The sequence below is a fragment of the Panthera pardus genome, unplaced genomic scaffold (assembly GCF_024362965.1).
Source record: "Panthera pardus isolate Hobbes unplaced genomic scaffold, ASM2436296v1 HiC_scaffold_24, whole genome shotgun sequence".
NCBI lineage: Eukaryota > Metazoa > Chordata > Mammalia > Carnivora > Felidae > Panthera > Panthera pardus.
The window spans coordinates 139,166,173-139,188,074 of record NW_026526810.1 but is presented as its reverse complement, the minus strand read 5'-3'; the positions used below and the strand labels follow the sequence as shown (position 1 = coordinate 139,188,074).

Here is a 21,902-nt window from a genome sequence, read left to right as displayed (position 1 = left end):
TTTTTAATGTTTATTTATTTTTATGGGAAAGAGAGACAGACTACGAGCGGGCAAGGGGAAGAGAGAGAGAGGAGACACAGTGTCAGAATATGAAGCAGTCTCCAGGCTCTGAGCTGTCAGCACAGAGCCCGACACAAGGCTCAGACTCATAAACTGTGAGACCATGACCTGAGTCAAAATCGGACACTTAACCAACTGAGCCACCCAGAGGCTCCATATTGAGGGTTTCCATTGATGTCCACATAGGGTTCATGTGTAAATGACCCCTTGTGTTTGTAGAAAACCCCTGGTATCTCCATCAGTTCTGTGAGTCTCTGTCGAGGCTTCTCACTCTCTCCAATTTTTGACAGAATAGACCTGGCTTCCACCCATCACTCTCCTGGGACTTCTAGAAAGTCAGGAACCTGCAAACCTCACTGGGATGTCCAGCCTTGTCCTGCATGTGGTTCAGGAGGCCGGTGGGTCCCCTGATGGAGAGCACAGGTCCAGATACTGGGACTACTCTCACCTCATACGTGATCTTGGACATTCACACACTCTGTCTCTGCCGCAGTGTATCTGTTAACCTGTACAATGGTGGTATACTGATTCTTACCTCAAGTGTTTGGGTTCATATGTGAAAATAAGGATTATCATGGGTACTTATAATCACTGCAGCAAAATCACAAATTAATAAATCACAATGTCCTGAAAGATATTGTGACACCAAACACTGCCCCATCCCTTACACCTGCCAAAGGTCACTGGCTTCTTGAGGATTCTGTTGCAAAATTTACCATATTGTCAAAGGACATCTGTATGCTGATTAAACCCTCCCATCCCTGAAACTGTAGCTGGGTGAAGAGCCCCAGCCCCTAAGTGTTCACATTCAGTGATCAGAACAGAACACAGACATCTCACCATGGAGTTTGGGTTCACTTTGGTTTTCCTTGGTTCTATTTTAAACAGTAATTCATCATGAACAAGAAACACTGACTATGTTAGTGGATATGAGTGAGAGAAACAGTGGATGTGTGACATTTTCCTGACTTGTATCCGTAGATGTCTTGTGTGACGTACAGCTGGTAGAGTCTGGGGGAGAACTGAGAAGCCTGGCGGGGGAGGGGGTCCCTGAGACTCTCCTGTGCAGTCTCTAGATTCACCTTCAGTAGCTAATTGATGAGGTGGGTCTGCTAGACTCCAGGGAAGGGGCTGAATGGGGGTCTACATATCTGTATGTTATAAGATAAGGACCAAATGTCATTATTTTACTCACTGGAATTCAAAACCACTTGGGAAAGAGGCCATTTTTTCCCTAATTTTAATTCTATGAAATCTCATGGAGGATTTGCTGACTGCATCCAGACACATTTCACTCTGGTCTCTGTAATCTGCTCCACTGGTCTGTGTGTCTGACTCTGCCAGCAGCACAGTGTTATAGACAATGTACCTCTGCAATATACTTAGAAAGGAGGACGTGTGCTGTCTCCAGGTTTGTTCTTCTTTCTCAGGATTGTTTTCTCACTTCTGTGTGCTTGTGGTACCATATAAATAAGAATTTCCCAGATACATTCATTGGCATTTTTATTAACTCAACTAATATTAGAAATTATTAGAACAGATAAAAGGAATAAAAAGTGTAATAAAACAAAAAATTAACAAATTGAAATTGATATCTGGAAAGCTAAATGCAGTTGAAAAAGCATCTCTACTAGGAAATAGGTAAAACTCAAACAGATACAATCAGAATTAAGGAGGGGACATAACTGATACCAAAGAAGTGAAAAACAATAACAGAAAATGCCTAGATAATTATAGACCCATTATTAGATAACTAAGGGGCAACTAGGCAGTTTCTAGAGTTATACAATGCGCAAGACTGTACATGAAGAAACAGAAAATTAACAGAATTAAAGCAAGTAAGATTGAATCTAAAATCTAATCATACACCGCCCCAAAAGAAAAAAGTCAGCTTGGTAACAGAGGACTTTATCTATGAATTATATCAAAATATAAAAGATATTTAATGACAATATCTCTCAGACTCTTACCAAAAACTGAAAAGAAAGGAATATGCCCCAACTCATCTACAAGACCAACCTTACTATGATGTGAAATCAAAAGACACCTTAAGAGAAACTAAAGGCCAATATCTCAGATGGACATACATGCAAAACTCCTAGCATAGTGAATGCAACAACACAATGAAAGGGTCATATGTGACAATGCAGTCACATCTGTTGATCATCTAGATCATCATCTATTGATACATATAAAACTAGACAAAATTCAACAAATTGTCATTATTAAAAAATCTCAGCAACTGAGGGAAAGAAAGAAATTACCTCCACAAAATCGTGGCCATAGATGAAAAGGCCACACCTGACAGCATATTTAACAGTGAAAAACTGAAGCTTTTCCTGTCACATTAGGAGCCAGGCAAGGATGCTCATTCCCTACATAGGTATTCCACATGGTAACATGAAGACCAGTAAAATATGGCACCCAATGTATGTCATCTTGTCACATGGCTTATTTGGAGGAAAGTCACTAGAGTACAGCTAGTCTAAGCAATCTGTGACCCTTCTTTGTCCCCCTGAGAGCAGGACATAAATCTCTCCTGGGAAACTTCCTTTCCCTCTACCAGAATGGGAGAACCATCCTTACACCAGAAATGGGAACTTTAGCACCAAGAAGGCTGTGCAAACAAGCCTTGTTAATTCCTCACTAATTGACTTGCCCAAACCCAAATCTCTGTCTTGTTAACTCTTCACAAATCCATTTTTTTTTCTAAAAGGCACAAGGGCCACCTACTTTCTTCATTCTCTGGGTGTCATATTATTAGGAAGCTTGTGCCCATGCAAAATGAAATTTATTCTCTTCTGTAGATCTGTCTTATGTCAATTGAATCCTTAGACCAGACAAAGAACACAGAAGCAAAGAAGGAAAAAGCTTGCTGCTCCTATAAGTTGCAGATGTACCCATAAAAATTCGGTAAGAAAATGAAATAAAGACATGTAAATCAGTAAGAAGAAAATTATTTGTTTGAGAATCACATGAACTTACATATAGTGAAACCTTAGAATCTCCACAAAAAAAGTATTAGAACTAATAAACTCAGGAAAAGTTCAGGGTACAAATCAACATACAAAAATATGTTGTATTTCCACACACCTAAAACATAGTATATGAAAAAAATAACAAAATCACACAATTGAAAATGGCACAAAATGGAGCATCTGTGTGGCTCAATCCGTTAAGGGCCTACTGTTGATTTTGGCTCAGGTCATGATCTCCTGGTTCCTGAGTTTAATTCTAAGGCAGGGTCTGCAATGATTGTGCAGAGCCTGCTTGGGATTCTCTGTCCCCTTCTCTCTCTCTGATCTCTCTCTCCTTCCCTCTATCTGTCACACAAAAATAAACACACATTAAAATATATGGCACAAAATAAAGTATTTAGGATTAAATTTCACTAAAAAGTAAAATAGCATACCAAACATGACGTGCTGGGAGAAAGACATGTAAAATGGCAAACACAGAGGAAAAGATCACTGTGTTCACAGATCAGAATTATTTATACTGTCACAGTCCCTTCTGCAAGAAGTGATCCAGAAGTGCCTCTCAAACACTGGTTTTAAATTTGAAACAAATCTAAGTCTGGAGCCTGATATATAGTCAGAGGATATGCAAATAGGGCCCTCCCTGTGCTGATTAAACCAGTCCGGCTCCAACCCTGCAGCTGGGAGAGGAGCCCCAGCCCCGGGAGTCCCAGGTGTTCCCATTCTGTGATCAGCACAGAACACACACACCTCACCATGGAGTTTGTGCTGGGCTGGGTGTTCCTGGTTGCTCTTTTAAAAGGTAATTCATGGTGAACGAGGGACACTGAGTCTGTGAATGGATGTGAGTGAAACAGTGGATGTGTGACAGTTTCCTGACCAACATGTCTTGTGTCTGCAGGTGTCCAGTGTGACGTGCAGCTGGAGGAGACTGGAGGAGACCTGGTGAAGCCGGGGGAGTCCCTGAGACTCACCTGTGTGGCCTCTGGATTCACCTTAAGTAGCTATGCAATGGGCTGGGTCCGCCAGGCTCCAGGGAAGGGGCTGCAGTGGGTCGCAAGCATTTATAGTGATGGAAGTAGCACATACTACGCAGACTCCGTGAAGGGCCGATTCACCATCTCCAGAGACAACGCCAAGAACACGCTGTATCTGCAGATGAACAGCCTGAAGACCGAGGACACAGCCACATATTACTGTGCAAGTGACACGGTGAGGGGACCTCACTGGGAGCCCAGACACAAACCTCCCTGCAGGGGGGATCAGCACCACCAGGGGGCGCACACTAGGCACAATTCTGCTTTGTGTTCCCAGGAGCAGGTGCAGATGGAGGTTAAAGGAAGCTTTCTGTCAGGGTCTGGGGCTTCCTCTCCACACAGCAGTTTCTCTAGGGAGCCTCTCTGGTCACAGGATTCTGTCTTTATCTATTAACTCTCTGAATTAGCAACTGTGTTGTCATAGGAAAACTACCCTAACATGCACAAAGACACAGTTGTTTGCATTGCTTACTCCTGTCTCTCAGTATGAGTGAATTGCAGATTTCCTGACGCACAACAGCTGAACCTTTACAGGAGTCCCAGATGCACTCACTGTGCAGCCAGGACTACAGGATCCCCCAGACCCCCATTATCGTCACCCAGCACTTGTCCCAAACAACGTGACACTTCCCTCCTGGCACTTACTACTCAGGGCTTTAAAAGAGCTACAGCTTTATTCAATTCCTCTAAAGAAGAGATAATTCATCTCCATGTATTAGTCAGGATTCTCCCCAGGAACAGAAACCAAAGAACCTTGGTTTCCATGACTAAATACATTGATAAGCCCCACATTCCACTCTCACATGCTGGAGACCCAGGAAAACCAGTGGTGTAATTCTCATCTGATGCTGAACTAGTTTCTAGTCTCAGAACGTGAAGAGCTGATGATGTAACTCTCAGAACAAGGCCCAGAGGAGACCAATGTTCCAATTCAAACATGCACATGGCAAGTAAAACTGAGGGAATTCCTCCTCCGTCTGCATCAGTTTCTATTCTTAACCTTAATGGAATGGGTGATGCCCAGGCAGACAGAAACCATGGATACAAATGCCAGTCTCTTCTGGAACACATCACAGACATCCACAGAAACAGTGGGGAGTCTGGGCACCCATGATGCAGTCAAGATGACACATAAAGGTAATCATGACAAGTCAACCTCCTGTAAATGTGCAGGTCAAAGACTGAAGATTTAGAAGTCCATGCCATGACTGGCATGGAGCCTGGTGGGCATAGCTGTGCTTCTGTGGAGAAGGAAGGCAGAGTCGCATAGGGGGCATTGTGGTCTGAAATCCCCTGGGGGACTTGGGGAGAGACAGTTCCCTTCTCAGGGTGCATTTCGTAAAAGGTGTATTGCCTCTCGTGGGGCAGGAGAGCTGACAGGCACCATTGCACTGCCCTGGTCATTAGCATAGGAGCCTCTGCTGAGAGCAGCTAACTGAATGCTGCCTCCTTGTTCTTCCTCACCATGAACTCCAAGCCCCTAGTGTTCATGCAACTGCCCTCCTGGGATAAACAGCTCCAGCCACAGCACAGCGAGACCCTCTCACAGAGGATCACTGGGGTCCCAGTCATATTGAGTTCATATAATTTGGAGTTTTCAAACCCAGCTAGAGCTCCTGAGATAAAACATAAGAGCCCTGTGCCACCAGGTGGGCCAAGGGTTTGGACACAGACAGGGTGAAGGCAGGGTTCTGATGGAAGCCCAGGACCCACAGGTACAGATTGTTCTCTCTGTGGGAGGGCTTCCTGAACAGGGGAGGCTGGGAACTCCAACTCAAGGGACTAGACAGGGAGCTGATGCCAATATTTCCTCCCACCAATCAGCATGGACAGAATTCAGTGAGCAGCACAGAACCTCCCAGTAGAAGCTGAGCCACTGACACCAAGCTATACCCCCCCTTGCCTTCCTCAGGTGCTTCCTTACTAGAGAAAGAGGGCCTGGAAACCAGATCAGCACTGCGCCCCTCCATCAAAAGATGGCATATACCCCCAAAGGCACCAAGTCTACTGACCATATAGTGAGGCATAGCTTCACCTCTAGGGGAAATAGGAATTAGCCTCTTTTACAGGCAGAACACACTCACCTGGTTAAAACTCACAACATTGTGGACAATGTCTAAACACTCATCGATGGAGAAAAGGAGAAACTCTGCAGAGGACTTAGCTGAGGGACAGAGCAGCCAATACACAACACCACAGTGCACACAGAATATGCAACAAATGCTTCCTAAAGAGTCAAGCCCTCAACAGCAATTGAACACTTTTCAATAAAGACACTACTCTAGAAGCAGAAAACAAAACAGGATTTTCTAAAACACTTAAGAAAGCAGAGACATAGACATACACCATGATGGAGGAATTCATCCCAAAAGAAAAAACGATAAAAGGTCATTGCCAGGGATATTATTAAAGCACATATAACTAATATGCCTCAAACAGAATTTCTAAAAACTCTCACAAGGAAATAGAATTTTTAACAACTATCATACGGATACTTGCTGTGCTTGAGGAAAGCATAGGAGACATGAAGGAAACCCTTACTGCAGATAGAAATGACCTAAAACCTAGCATGCTGAAATTTTAAATGCTGTAACCAAGATGTGAAACTGATGGTATATAATGACCTCAAGGCGTAAAGCAGATGAATGAGCAAGTGACATAGAAGATAACATTGTGGGGGAAATAAAGCAGAAAGGAAGAGGAAAATTAAAGTATTGCCTCACAAACATATACTTAGGGATCTCAGCAACTCCATAATGTGTAATAAAATTCTTTTCAAAGGAGTCCCAGAAGAAGGAGAGGGAGAAAACAAGGGAAGAAGAGTTATCTGAGTGAATTACCATGGGAAATTCCCCAAAATGGGGAAGGAAACAGACATACACATCTAGGAGGCACAGAGAATGCCATTATTTTAAAAAAGCAGGCCAACACTGAGACATATCAGAGAGAAATTGGTAAAATACACAGAAGAAGGAAAACGCTATAAGCACCAAGACAAAAGAGGTCACTAAATAAACAGGGAAGACAAAAGAAAAGATTATGGCAGATGTATCCACAGAAACCTTCAGGCAAGAAGGGAGTAACATGATATCCACAACATGCACAGTTGAAAATTATGCAGCAAGAATACTTTGTCCAGAAAGGGTCATTCGGACACAAGAAGAGATAGAATTTCCCAGAAAAGCAAAAACCAAAGGAGTTCATGGCCTCTAAACAAGCGCCCTGCAAGAATTATCAAAGGGGACTCTTTGAGTGGAAAAGGAAGACTAAAAGAAACAAAGACTAGAAATAAGCAGAGAAAATCTCCAGAAACAGGGACTTTAGAGATAACACAATGGCAAAAGTTTATATCTATCAATAATCACTGTGAATGTAAAAGGGAAAAATGGTCCAATCAAAAGACAAAGGATATCAGAATGGATTAAAAAAATGCAAGACCTTCTGTACACTACCTACGATAGACTCATTTTCAACCTAAAGCAACTGTAGATGGAAAGTGAGGGGAGGGAGAACAATTTATCAGGCTAATGGACATCAAAAGAAAGGTGTAGTACCATACTCATATCACACTAACTAGATTTTAAACCAAAGTCTGTTACAAGAGATGAGGAAGTCAGTACATCATCATGAAGGGGTCTATCCAACAAGAAGATATAAAGCTTTAAATATTTATACACCAAAAGGGTAAGCACTGATATATACATAAATCAATTAATAAGAAACATCAAAAAACTTATTGATAATAATAAAAGAATAATAATAGAGAACTTCAACACTCCACTTACAACAATGGACACATCACCTAAGCCAAAATTAATAAGGAAACAATGGCTTAGAAAGGCACACTGGACCAAATGGACTTAACAGATATATTCAGAACATTCCACCGTATAGCAGCAGAATACTCATTCTTTTTGACTGCACATGCAACATTCTCCACAACAGATCACATACTATGTCATAAATCAGCTCACTACAAGTTCAAAAAGACTGAGATCATACATGTACATTTTCATACCAAACACTATGAAACGTGAAGTCAACCACAAGAACTTTGGCAACACCACTAATACCTAAGGTTAAAGAACATTGTGGTAAAGAATTAATGAGGTTTTCAGGAAATTAGAGAAGCAATAAAAAATACATAGATGCAAATTAAAATGAAAACATGCCAGTGCCCCATCTGGATGCAGCAAAAGTGGTTGGAAGAGGGAAATATATAGCAATACAGGCCAAACTCAAGAAAGAAGAAAAATCTCAAACACACAACCACTTCACAACTAAAGAAGCTAGAAAATGAACAGCAAATGAACCCTAAAGCCAGCAGAAGGTAAATAAAAAACATTAGAGCACACAAATGATAAAGAAACAAACAAAACATTAGACAGATCAATGAAAATATAAGTTGGTTTTTGGAATCATAAATAAAAATGATAAACCCAAGGCCAGGTTTGCCAAAACCAAAAGAGAAAGACTAAGTAAATATAACCACAAATTTAAGACGAGAGATCACAACTAATAGCACAGAAATACAATTAGAAGAAAATATTTTGGAAATTTATATGCCAACAAACTGGTCAATCTGGAAGAACTGGATAAATTCCTACAGTAATGTAAACTACAGTAACTGAAATAGGAAGAAACAGAAAACCTGAACTGACTGATAATGAACAAAGCAATTGATCCGTAATCAAAACTCTACTGAAACACAAAAGACCAGGGCCTGATGGCTTCACAGGTGAATTCTACCTGATATTTAAAGAAGAGTGTAAATAATCTATTTAAGTAGCATAGAATATTCTAGTCTTCTCAAACTGTTCCAAATAATAGAAATGGAAAGAAAACTTCCAAACTCATTCTATAAGAACAGTATGACCATGGTTCCAAATCAAATAAAACCCAACTAAAAAGGAGACTTAAAAGCCACTAGCCCTAATGAGCATGGATGCAACAATTATCAAGAAAATAATTGCAGCTTGAATCCAAAAATACGTTAAAATTATCATTTACCACGATCAGGTGGGATTCATTCCTTGGTTGTAAGGGTGGTTCAATATTCACAAATGACTCAATGTCATACAACACATCGATAAGATAAAGGATAAAAACTATATGATCCTCTCAATAGATGTGAAAAAGAGCATTTGACAAAGTACAGCAACCTTTCTTAATAAAAACCCTCAACAAGGCATAGAGGAAACACACCTTAACATCATAAAGACCATATATGAAAACCCCACAGGTACTATCCACAGTAGGGAAAAAACCTTTTCCTCTACTGTCAGGAACACAAGAGGGATGCCCACTCCCATCATTCTACTTAACATAGCTGGAAGTCTTATCCTCACAAACAGACAACAAAAAGAAATAAAGGCATTCAAATTGGCAAGAAAGAAGTCAAACGTTCACTCTTCACAATGACATGACACTCTATATAGAAAACCCAAGAATCCACCAAAATATTGCAAGCACTGATACACAAATTCAGCAAAGTAACAAGATACAAAATCAACATGCAAAAATCTATTGCATTTGTATATAGTAATAATGTAGAAACAGAAAGACAAATCCAAAAAAATTCCATCCCCTTTACAATTGCACCAAAAATAATAGGATAACTAAAGGGTTAAAAGATCTATACTCTGAAAAATACAAACACGATGAAAGAACTGAGGATGACACAAAGAAATGGAAACACAGTCAATGTTCAGGATTGAAGGAGCAAGTATTGTTGACATGTCTATTCTACACAAAGAAACAGGAGACTTTATGATTGCAGACTTCATGGTATATATTACAAAGCAGTAGTCATCAAGACAGTATGCTACAAGCACAAAAGAGACACACAGATCAATAGAACAGACTAGTAAGCCCAGATATGGACTCACACATGTATGGTCACCTCATCTTGAATGAAGTAGGAAAGACTATGTAATGGGAAAAAAAAAGACAGTCTTCTCAATGAAGGGTGTTGGGAAAACTGGACCAGAACATGCAGAAGAATGAAACTGAGCCACTTTCTTACACCATACACAAAAATAAATTCTAAATGGGTGAAAGACCTAAATGTGAGACAGGAGACCATCAAAATCCTAGAGGAGAACTCAGGCAGCAACTTCTTTGACATTGGACATCGCAACTTCTTACTAGACGTGTCTCAGAAGGCAAAGGAAACAATAGCAAACATTAACAGCCAGGGCCTCATCAAAATGAAAAGCTTCTGCACAACTAAAGAAACAATCAACTACTCTAAAAGGAAACCTACAGAATTGAAAAATGTATTTGCAAATGATATATCTCATAAAGCCTTTCTATCCAAAATCTATAGAGAACATATCAAACTCAGCATCCAAAATACAAACAGTCCAGTGAAGAAATGGGCAGAAGACATGACTAGACACTTTTCCAAACAAAGCATCCAGATGGCTAATGAAAAATACTCATCATCACTCAACACCAGGGAAACACAAATCAAAACTTAATGAGATAGGACCTCACAAGTCTCAGAATGGCTAAAATTAACAACTCAGGAAACAACAGATATTGATGAGGATGAGGAGAAAATGGAACCCTTTTATACTCTTGGTGGGAATGCAAAGGGGTGTGGCCATTCCAGAAAACACTTTAAATACTTAAAACTGAAACTACCTTGTACTCCAGTAATTGCTCTACTAGGTATTCACCCAAAGGATACAAAAATTCTGATTTGAGGAGGCACATGCACCCCAATGTTTATAGCAGCATTAACAATGAGAGCCAAAGTGAGGAGAGAGACCAAAAGTCCACCGAGTGATGAATATGCATATATATGTATAGACTAGAATATTATTCGGTCATAAAAAAGAATGAAATCTTGCCATTTGCAAAGATGTTGACGCAGTTAGAGGATATCATGCTAAGTGACATAAGGCAGTCCAAGAAAGACAAGCATGATATTATTTCCTTATATGGGGAATTTAAGAAACACAGCAGATGAACATAGGGGAAAGGGAAAAAAAGAGCAAGAAAAAATATAAAAGACTCCAAGGATAGAGAACGAATTGAGGGTTGCTGGAGGACAGGGGTGTAGGGGATGCGTTAATGGATGATGGGGATTAAGTAGGCCAAGTGTTCTGATGCGTACTGGATATGAATGTGGGTGATGAATCAGTGAATTCTACTACTGAAATTAATATCACACAGTATGTAATCTAATAAAAATTTAAACACAAACTTAAAAAGTTAGAAAAGTGGAAAAAAAGGAAGGGAGAAACATTGTCACAAATTGTCGTGAACATGGAATCTAAGGTAGTGAGTCTAACTTCTTGCATTTACTCATTTTATCCCTAACTGCTAGTGGACATTAATTAACATACTCATGACTTTTACAGTGGTTCCAGGTGGGCTGGAATTCAAACCACAGCTGCCCTTCCCAACTCCACTGTGCCGACACCCCATGGGCAACTTGTCCAGACACCTGCACAAGAACCCAGGTTGGACCACAGCAGGGACCCTCATCTGCAGGACTGAAAAGTGTGGAGAGATGACCATTCCTGCCAGGCTCTGGGTTTCCTCCCACGACCTTGCTGGCTCCACTCCCTTTTATTCCTTTCCCTTCTCTTTGAAAAGAAGCATGTCCCCTGTTTCTGGTGCATGAAAGTGAGGGGCTCTGTGTTCTATAAATGTTCAACATGACCGATCACTTACATGGGGACAAATAAAAACCCATATGGTGCAGCCTGTCTCATGGGCTCCTATCACCCAAAGTGGCAGAGTACAAATAAACCTAAATATGCACTTAGTGAAACACTGTACAGCACGTTGCAAAAGCATTAGGACATGAGAAGCCTGGAATAATTCCACAAATGCTGTATGAGCTCCCCTTGGAAGGAAGAAGAAATCTTATACTCCCAAACATGCAAAACAAAAAATAAATGCAGGAAATGATAAAACAGTTTCATGTGTTCTATTCATGAAGTGTCTGACAGTGACAATGCACAGAATGAATTGTCAGCGTTTCGCATAGAATTGTGAAGGAAACATCTTGAGTCATGAACTTGGTTGTGGGCACAGAGCTCAATGGCTCCTGACACATATAGAAACCCCAAAACTTGGAAAGGTTAACGTGTTTTTTGGCCCCGGAGCACATCTATCAAATCTGATGAACAATCTGTCCAAAAAGACACACACAGCATATCTTGTGAAACTTGAGTTCAATTTCAGCATGAGAACAGAATTTCCATATATTATGAAAAAAACATGCCATGAAAATGAGTTACTACACACTATAAACTTAAAAACAAACAACAGAGACCAGAGACCAGTTAGCGAACAAGTCAGCATTGAGAGACACCAGAAAAAAAAAAAAAAAGATTTTAGTTATATTGTAAATCAAGAAATTACTGGGGTGCCTGCGTGGCTCAGTCAGTTAAGCATCTGACTTCAGCTCAGTTCACGATCTCACGGTTCATGGGTTTGAGCCCCGTGTCAGTTTCTATGCTTACAGCTTGGAGCCTAGAGCCTGCTTCTGATTGTGTCTCCCTCTCTCTGCCTCTCGCCCACTTGCACTCTCTCTCTCTCTGTCTCAAGAATAAAAATTAAAAAAAAAAATTATCAGTCACAAGCAATCAATCATTATGAAAACCAAAATTATACCTAAGAACCAAAGGCCCATAAAAAGAAATAGTATAAATGGGCTTTGTGAAAATCAAATAATTTTTTTCTGAACACGTGGCAATCAATAGTAGTAAGACAAGTTACGGAGGAAAAGACAATATTCACAAATTGCGTAACCACCAAGGGACTTGCATCCCGAATATGCTAAGAACCCTCAACAGTCAATAGGAAGAAAGGAAACAACACTCTATAAAACAAGCACAGCCTTGCGTAGTAAACATCCCATCCTAGAGGTTATAGACACATTAGGTAAGGACAGGAAAAGACTCTTCACACCATCGACTGTCAAGGAAATTCAAATCAAGAATGCAATAGATGCCCTATGCACTCATCCTGAGGGCTCAGGTATGAAGGGAACACTGGCAACACCATCCAGGTGAGCATCCAGCACACGTGGGGCCTCAAACACTGCAGGTAGGAATGAAACATGAACACCAGCTCTGGAAAACTGTTGGCTGTTGCTTATGTAATTATACATGGATGACTTAACATGTAACCTGGAAATACCACTCCCGAGTGTCTGCTCCAGAGTGAAATCCCATGCTCACAAAATAAATGGTGTGTAAATATTTATAGCATCTTAGTGTTAGAAGCTAGGAATAAGGCAAAAGTCTTTCTAAATAAAAAGGAATAAACCAAGTATGAAACTTCCATCAATGGGATGCTTTGCCACAGAAATGTGACGCTATTGATGCAGAATTGAAACTAGGAGAACCTCAAAGACATGATATGAGGGAAGGGAAGTCGTCTCAAAGACTACAGAGGTGGTGTGGCCTGGGACATTCACACAGCCAGCCCAGATGACAGTGTTTGGCTGGGTTTCTTTATCTCTTTCTGCCCAACATTCACATGACAAGTTCCTCTGCCTCATGTTGAATGCTGTCCTGCGCTCAACAATGCTCTCATGTTTCAACTCTCCACAGACTAAACCCTACAACCTCGGACTCCTCTGAATGGAGAGTTGTTGAGGCCATAATCTGACATGTGTTCTGACAGGAGCTGTTCCCTCCACTGTCCCTGGCTCTGGCTCTCTCCTGCAGGTGAGGGGGAGTAGGTTAGGAATCCTCCACTGAAACCATCTGTCTCCTGCACCTGACTCTCCCACAACATGAGGCCCAGACCTTCCTCACCCTCAGCTGGAAATGAAGTCAGTTGTACCGGAACAGATCTGCACCTTGGTTTAGAGAATTGCTCCAGCTCCCCCCTGCCCTGGGCAAAACTCTGCAGCTGCAGGTGGGGACAAAATGAGGGATCAGTTTAGGGGTGAGTGGCAGCTGCACTTCTTTGAGCCTTGCTTGTCCTAGTGGCATGAGACCCCTGCCGTACAAGTCAGGTCTGGGGCGACCAGGCTCCCAGCATCCCGATTGGACTGTGCCCAGGGCAGAGTTTCCATCCTGGGAGTGGGGCTGCAAACAATGAGTGAGTCCCACATCTCAGTGGCACCTGCTGGGGCTTGGCCTCAACAGCAAACAGCTTAGGGCCACTGACATCCTGTCCCTCTGGGAAAGAGTCCTCTGAACAGGAGCTGGTCACCAGGAACCCTGGTATTGGTTGCAACAGTCTGGAGGGGAGGTTGCAGCCAGGCTCAGTGGCACATGCCTATAGTCCCAGCTCCTTGCACTGGAGTTTCCATTTGCTGAGCTGGGGTGGGGAAGGAAAGGCACATACCTTAGCTCAAAATTCTAGCTTTGCCGTCTGTCAGTATATTTTCTGGAATAAATGTTTCTTCATGGGCTCTATGCCAAGAAGGCCATTTGCAGACACTGTAAATACATCATTTGAGATTTTATTCATATTCCACATAGTAAACATTCAATGTAGTATTACTTTCAGGTGTAAAATATAGCGATTCAACATTTCCATACAACACCCAGTGCTCATTATGAGTGCGGCCCTGCAACCCCATCACCTACTTCCCCAAACCTCCTCCCACGTTCCCTCTGGTAACCATAAGTTTGTTTTGTATAGGTAAGAATCTGTTTTGTTGGGTTTATATGTTCCATGGCTTAAGCCTAAGACTCTTGATTTGGGTTCATGTCTTGATATCATGGATTCTGAGATCAAGCCCCATTTTGGTTTCTGCACTGACAGCAAAGAGACTGCTTGGGATTCTCCTTCCCGCTTCCTCTGCCCCTCCCCCCATTCTATCTCAACATAAATTTTAAAACATTGAAAAACGTTTATTTCTTGGTGTAGCTCTTCTCTCTTCTTTGTCCCATTTCCCATTTGAAGTTTCTTAAATTCTACATATGAATGAAAGCATATATTTGTCTTTCTCTCACTTGTTTCAGTTAGCATAATACTCTCTAACTCCATCCGTATCATTACAAATAGCAAATGTCATTCCTTTCAGGGCTGAGAAACATTCCAGTGTATGAGTATGAGTGTGTGTGTGTGTGTGTGTGTGTGTGTGTGTGTGTAGATATACCACATATACTTTACCCATTTATGAGTCAATGCTTACTTGGACTGTTTCCATAGCTGGGCTGTTTTTGATAGGGCTGCTATAAACATAGAGTTGCAATCCCCTTTAAATTAGTATTTTTGTATCCTTTGGATAAATACCTAGCAGTTCAATTGATCAATCATAAGGTAGTTATATTTTTAGCATTTTGAGGAATGCCCATGCTGTTTTCCAGACAAGCTGCACCAGTTTCCATTCCCACAAGCAGTGCAAAAGTGTTCCTCTTTCTCTGTATCCTCACAAACACCTGATGTTCCTTATATAGTTGAGTTTAGTCATTCTGACAGGAGTGAGTTGATATTTCGTTGTAGTTTTGATTTATATTTCCCTGATGATGAGTGATGTTGAGCATCATTTCATGTGTTTATTGGCCATCTGTATGTTGCATTTTGGAAAATCTATTCATGCCTTCTGCTCATTTTTTAATAGGATTATTCAGTTTTGGAGTTGGATTTTATACTATATATAGAAAACCTAAAAAATTCCACCAAAAAAGAAACCCCACTAGAACTGATACAATAAACCAGTAAAGCTGCAGCATACAAAATCAACATACAGAAATTTGTGCATTTCGATACAACAATAATGAAGCAGGAGAAAGAGAAATCAAGGACTTTATCCCATTTACAATTACACAAAAAAACATAAGATACCTAGAAATAACCCTCACTAAAGAGTTACAAGAGCTTTACTCTGAAAAACCTGGGACATTTATGGTACCAATTGAAGAAGACACAAAGAAATGGAAAAATATTCCATGCACATGGATTAAAACAAAAAACATTGTTAAAATGTTGATACTACCCAAAGCAATCTAGACATTCAATGCAAATAATTCAATGCAAATATCCCTGTCAAATAATACAAGCATTGCTCACAGACCTAAAACAAATAATTCTAAAATTATCATGGAACCACAAAAGACCTTGAACACCCAAAGCGAGCCTAAAAAAGGAAAAAATGGAGGCATCACAATTCTGGATTTCAAGCTATGTTACAATGCTGTAGTCATCAAGACAGTATGCTCCTGGCACAAAAAGAGACACATAGATTAATGGAACAGAGTAGAAAACCCATAAATGGTCAACTAATCTTCAACAAAACAGGAAACAGTATCAAATGGAAAAATGACAGTCCCTTCAACAAATGGTGTTGGGAAAACTGGACAGCAACAGGAAACTCTAATGGAACCGGACCACTTTCTTACAATATACACAAAAACAAATTCAAAATGCATGAAAGACCTAAATGTGAGACAGGAAACCATCAAAATCCTAGAGGAAAACACAGGAACCAAACTCTTTGACCACGGTCAGAACAACTTCTTACTGGACATGTCCCAGATGCAAGGGAAACAAAAGCAAAAATGAACTATTGGGACCTCAAGATAAACAGCTTCTGTACCGCAAAGACACAATCAACAAAACTAAAAGGCAACTGACAAAATAGAAGATATTTGCAAAAGGCATATCAGATAAAGGCTTAGTATCCAAAATCTATAAAGAACCTCTCAAACTCGACACTGAAAAAAACAAATAATCTGGTGAAGAAATGGTCAGAAGACATGAATAGACATTTTTCAAATAAGACTTCCAGATAGCGAAAAGACACGTGTAATGAAGCTCATTGTCACTCCTCGTCAGGGACATACATCAAAACCACAATGAGATAACACCTACACCTGTCAGGATGGCTAAAATTAACATGGTGGGAATGCAAACTGGTGCAGCAATTCTGGAAAACAGTGTGGAGATTCCAGAAAAAAATTAAAAATAGAACTATCCTGTGATCGAGCAATTGTTTTACTAGGATTTATCCAAAGGATACCAAAATGCTGATTCGAAGGGGCACATGGACCCCAATGTTTACAGCAGCCCTATCAACAATAAGCAAATTGTGGGAGAGTCCAAATATCCATCAGAAGATGAATGCATAAAGAAGAGGTGGTAAATATATACAATGCAATATTACTCAGCCATCAAAAAGAATGAAATCTTGTCATTTACACCAATGTGGGTGGAACAACAACGTATTAACCTAAGTGAAATAAGTCACTAAGAAAAAGTCAAATATCATATGATTTCATTCATATGTGGAATATAAGAAACACAACATAGGGGAAGGCAACATAAAATAAGATAAAAACAGAGAATAGGAAACTGGAAGAGACTCTTAAATACAGAGAACAAACCAAGGGGAGGGGGGTAAGGTGGGCTAAAAGGGAGGTGGGATTAAGAAGGGCACTTGTTGAAATGAGAACTGTGTGTTATATGTACGTGATGAATCCCTAAATTCTACACCTGAAATCAATACTACACTGTAGGTTAACACACTTAAATTTAAATTAAAACTATTACAAGAAAATTAAATACATACATATATGAACTCTTGGGAGTACCTCAAAATAGCAAGCTTCTGCACAGTGAAGGAAACAATAAACAAAACTAAAAGGCAACCTATGGAATGGAAGAAGATATTTATAAATGGCATATACTCAGGGTTAGGATCCAAAGTATGTAAATTTTTTAAAATTATTTTCACTTATCAGTAAAGAGTGTGTGTCCATGCATACTTTGTGTGAGAAGCAAAACTCGTGTATTGTGGTAAGATCTCACTGAAACTGAGATCCACCCTCTTCACTAAATTTTAACCGTACAGTACAATATTGTTAACTACACATGTAATGTTGTGGAGAAGACCTCTAGAAATTAGTCATCTTGCATACCAGAAAATCACACCCCTTGATAGCTAACCCTCATTGCGCCTTGCTGCCAGCCCCTGGCAACTGCCACTCCACTCTCTGTTTTATTGTTATCAAAACCCAAATTCAGCTGCCTGTTGCTGGAAAGGTCAACGTTCAAAGTTTTAGTTTTGGTAGGAAAGGAATTTGAGCCTTATGCACAAGGCCAGCCACTGGTGAGAATGCAGACTCCTGTCCAAAAGCCAACTCTGAGGTTTCTCCCTGACGCAGGGGGTTTTAAAGGAGGAGAGCATATTTAATCAAACAAGGGGGTTCCATGGTTGATAACGTGTTTTGATCATGTGCAGACTCCATGGTGCAAGCTGCCAAAGTTACCTCCACTCCCTGGCATCTCCAGCTGAGGAGGGAACCACACATGCATGGGAGGAGACTGCCAGAGGCCAGGAAAGAACCCCAATAAGGGATTAGAGCGGAAAACCCCGGGGACTCACACATGGTCAGCAGTACTTTCTGTTCTCCCAAGCTGGCATAAAAAAAATACTAAAATACAACCTTGTACTTCACCAATCATGACACAGAATACTGGGAAATGTTTCCTCAGTAAACTCAGAGGAAGCTTCAAACCAAAAACCAAAGGATCAAATGGCTTGAAAACTAATGTCTAACCAGAATGAGACATGAAAAACGACGAAGCTATTTTTTTAGTCACCTATAAAGGTAAAATTGACAATGTCCACCTCCACATCCCAAGGAAGTAGGAAGCATTGGTCTCCATAATGAGGAAAAGCAGTCGTCCATAGAAAGTGACCCAGCAGTACCACAGGACATGGAATTGGTAGAGAAGTACAGGGTGTTAAAATTTCATATCCCATATTCACTAGCTGGAGGAAAGATGGAATGTGTTGAATACAGCCATGTCTCTGGGTCCAAGTCCTTACTACGTCCATGTGAGCACGGGTTGAACTGGCTCACCTGCTTCTCCCACATCCACCCCAGCTGAACTGTTGTGCAGGGTCACACAATGCCACACCCTGGGACTGTTACCTAAACCCACAAGTGGATCCCAGGTGCAGGGGACTGGCCACCTGGTACAGCCCTCTGTTCTGTCAGATGGCCTAGACCTCACTTTGCTGAGGATCCTCCACTTATCCACTCTCACTGGCAGATGTCCCTGAGCAGGGGCATGAGGGTGGCAGAGGGCCAGGTCACCTTGAGGGCATCCCTCTTGCAGTTTGCATTCTGGGCAGTGCTGGCTCCTGTCCAGGGTTCTCAAGGTCGTCCCTCATGGCGCTACATCTCCTTGAGGTGGTAATTACAAAGAAGGAGCTGCACAATGGCAAGGGCATTCAGATGACTGGTTGGCTGTCCTGTAGCCTGTGTTTTGGGACAAAAGACCCGTTATCCACATGTGGCCAAGGAAACCCTTTAGGTCCAGACATCTGCTGATGATCACTCAGGATGATCAGGGAGACTTGCAGATGGACTACCCCTCCATGCCTCCAGACTGTTACTACCTCGGCTACCTGGAGGAGATTCCTCTTTCCATGGTCTCCATGGACACGTGCTATCAGGGCCTTGAAGGTATCATGAAGTTGGATGACCTTGCCTATGAAATCAGACACATCAGCGATTCCCAACATTTGAACACATTGTTTCTCAGAGAGTGGCAGACACCAATGCAATGGGACCTACTTATAACCTGGGATATAAGGAGCATAGGGACCCCTGTTCCTCAAGCAAATGTCAGTACAGTCCTCAGGATCTCTAGTAAGTTGTAGTCATCCCATCACGGAATTTTGCTCTCAGTTCCAAAACAATATATAGTGTGTTCAACCACGGGTCAAAAGGTGCCCAATTCCTAATAAGGCTAGTTAGCTTAATTGACTCATTGTTTCATGGGATTCATGTAAGTTACTATATTGGTTTCATGATAATTTATAATGAGAGAGATCCAGCTAACATGGGCAAATACGTGTTGCATCAGAGTCCGTTTTTTTCGATACTATGAGTCCAAGGGTTTTCGAATTCTTAAACCACATTCATCCTTAGTTGCGATTCGAAATGGATCCCATGAAGTTAATTTCAATCCAGTTGTATGTAGTATATGCCATCCACAAAGCCCCATCGTGATGGGTTATTTAGGCAGATATTATTTACTCTTGTCTGTCATAGCAACACATCAGATTGCAAAAAATATTGGTTTGTGGGTTGACACTGATGAATATGCTTGCCAGAAAAGGTCCAACTGCATTAGGACCCAATTCCCTTGTATACCTGAAGATTTCAGGAAGTGTTTCTTCATTCACATACAGCACAAAATGAGTGGCAGATTAGGCAAGTGCCTCTTCAACATCTAAATGGTGCATTGAAATAAAAGTCTGACCCACAATCATTTCGGAAACTACTTAGCTGACCCAGGCAAGCATTGTGACTGCAGCTCCTTAGAGCAGTGCTATAGCAATCTATGCTGTATGAGTGATTGTATTTTAACCCCTCGGGACAAATGTAATACAGGCAGATGCTATACAAACTGCACCGATTTCGATGCTGGGACACTTGGCAGGCCAATCCAAAATATATGTGATCTTCCAGAGTCCTGCCGTGGGGTGTCCTTGTCGGGCCCTGATGACTTCCATATGCAAGATGGAACCCCGTGCACTGAAGAGGGCTGCTGCTATCATGGGAACCGCACTCACTGCATTATGCACTGTCAAGAAATCTTTGCAAAAATTCTGGAAAGGTGAAGATGTCTGCTAGACCATAAATCAAAAAAGCAGCCGACATGGACACTGCAGAAGACCCCGGGGAATGCAACACTGAACCCTGTTCCCACACAGACGTGCCGTGTGGAAGGCTGCAGTGTAGCAATATCACACATCTCCCTCAGCTGCAAAAGCATGTTGGATTCCATCCGTCTGAGATCTCAGGGTTCTGGTGTTTGCGGCTGGGTTCATTTCATAGCACAACTGATATTGGTCATGTGAGAACTGGTATCCCCTATGCTTCTGGAAAGCTCTGTCAGGACACCTACTGCACTGGCAGTGTGGCTCAGCTGAATTATGACTGTATCCCGGAGAAATGCAGTCACAGAGGGTCGTGTGACAATGACAGGAACTGCCATTGCCACATAAGCTGGGATCCTCCATGGTGCACTGGACGAGGCACTGGTGGGAGCACAGGCAGTGGACCCCTCCAAGAAGAAGGCGGCCAGTGAGGCAAACTCATGAATCCCTGTTATATCTCAGAGCGGTTTTTGGTCCCATTTAAGCCATAATAGCTGCATTCCTTGTGTTGTCGCCACAAATGTCAAATTATCAACCCCGAGAAAGTTAAGGGACTGATTGTTGCTGACGACAATCCATAATTAGCCTCCTGACTGCTGAACAACTATAGACAATCCAACTGGCACATGTGTGAAAATACAGTAATGAGGCTGCAGAACTGACATCCACGTTTCGGGGGTCTGCAGGAGACACAGGGGTCGACAGGCACATCACGGCTCTGACACACATCTCTCATGGCTCACTGACCAGAACGCTGAATTAAAACTTAAACACTGCATGCTTGTGGCCTCTACGTACATATCTAAGCTTCCAAGAGCCCAAACTGAGCCCGAGATTATGTGAAGAGGATCTGAGTCAGCATCTGGGTCTTGAACTGAGGTATATGCTTCCAGAATTAAGAGACGTTCACACAAGCTCTTTCAGGGACAAACTCATGAGTTGTCTCCAAAACTGTGCTGTTGCAAACTGAACATTTTCTCATTCTCAGGTAATCTGTCTTCCCCCAGTCCCAATGTGGGTTCAGGATAATGGAGGGCTACCACCCACCCACACTGCCAGTTCCACACTGGGGTGTCTGTGGGCTGTGAGGGAATGGGACTGGCATTAGGTTCCACCTGGCACAACCTGTGCCTCCCTGGAGAGCAAATTTCCAAATGTGGGAGACTGAGACCATGAGATTAAAGGAGCACCAAATGAAATGAATCAGAAAGGCAGGCACAAGTG

At 41.6% G+C, this 21,902-nt stretch overlaps 1 pseudogene and 1 gene segment (V, D, J or C); both read left to right on the top strand.

Annotated features, from left to right (window-relative positions):
- The first annotated feature begins 421 nt into the window (after positions 1-421).
- Positions 422-18,857, top strand: LOC128772854 (immunoglobulin heavy variable 3-23-like). The segment is given in 3 exon segments: positions 422-515; positions 3,940-4,250; positions 18,777-18,857. Coding segments are annotated over 3 exon segments (486 nt in total).
- Positions 18,858-19,301: 444 nt separating this feature from the next.
- On the top strand, positions 19,302-21,109 carry LOC128772853 (disintegrin and metalloproteinase domain-containing protein 29-like; annotated as a pseudogene).
- Positions 21,110-21,902: the final 793 nt, after the last annotated feature.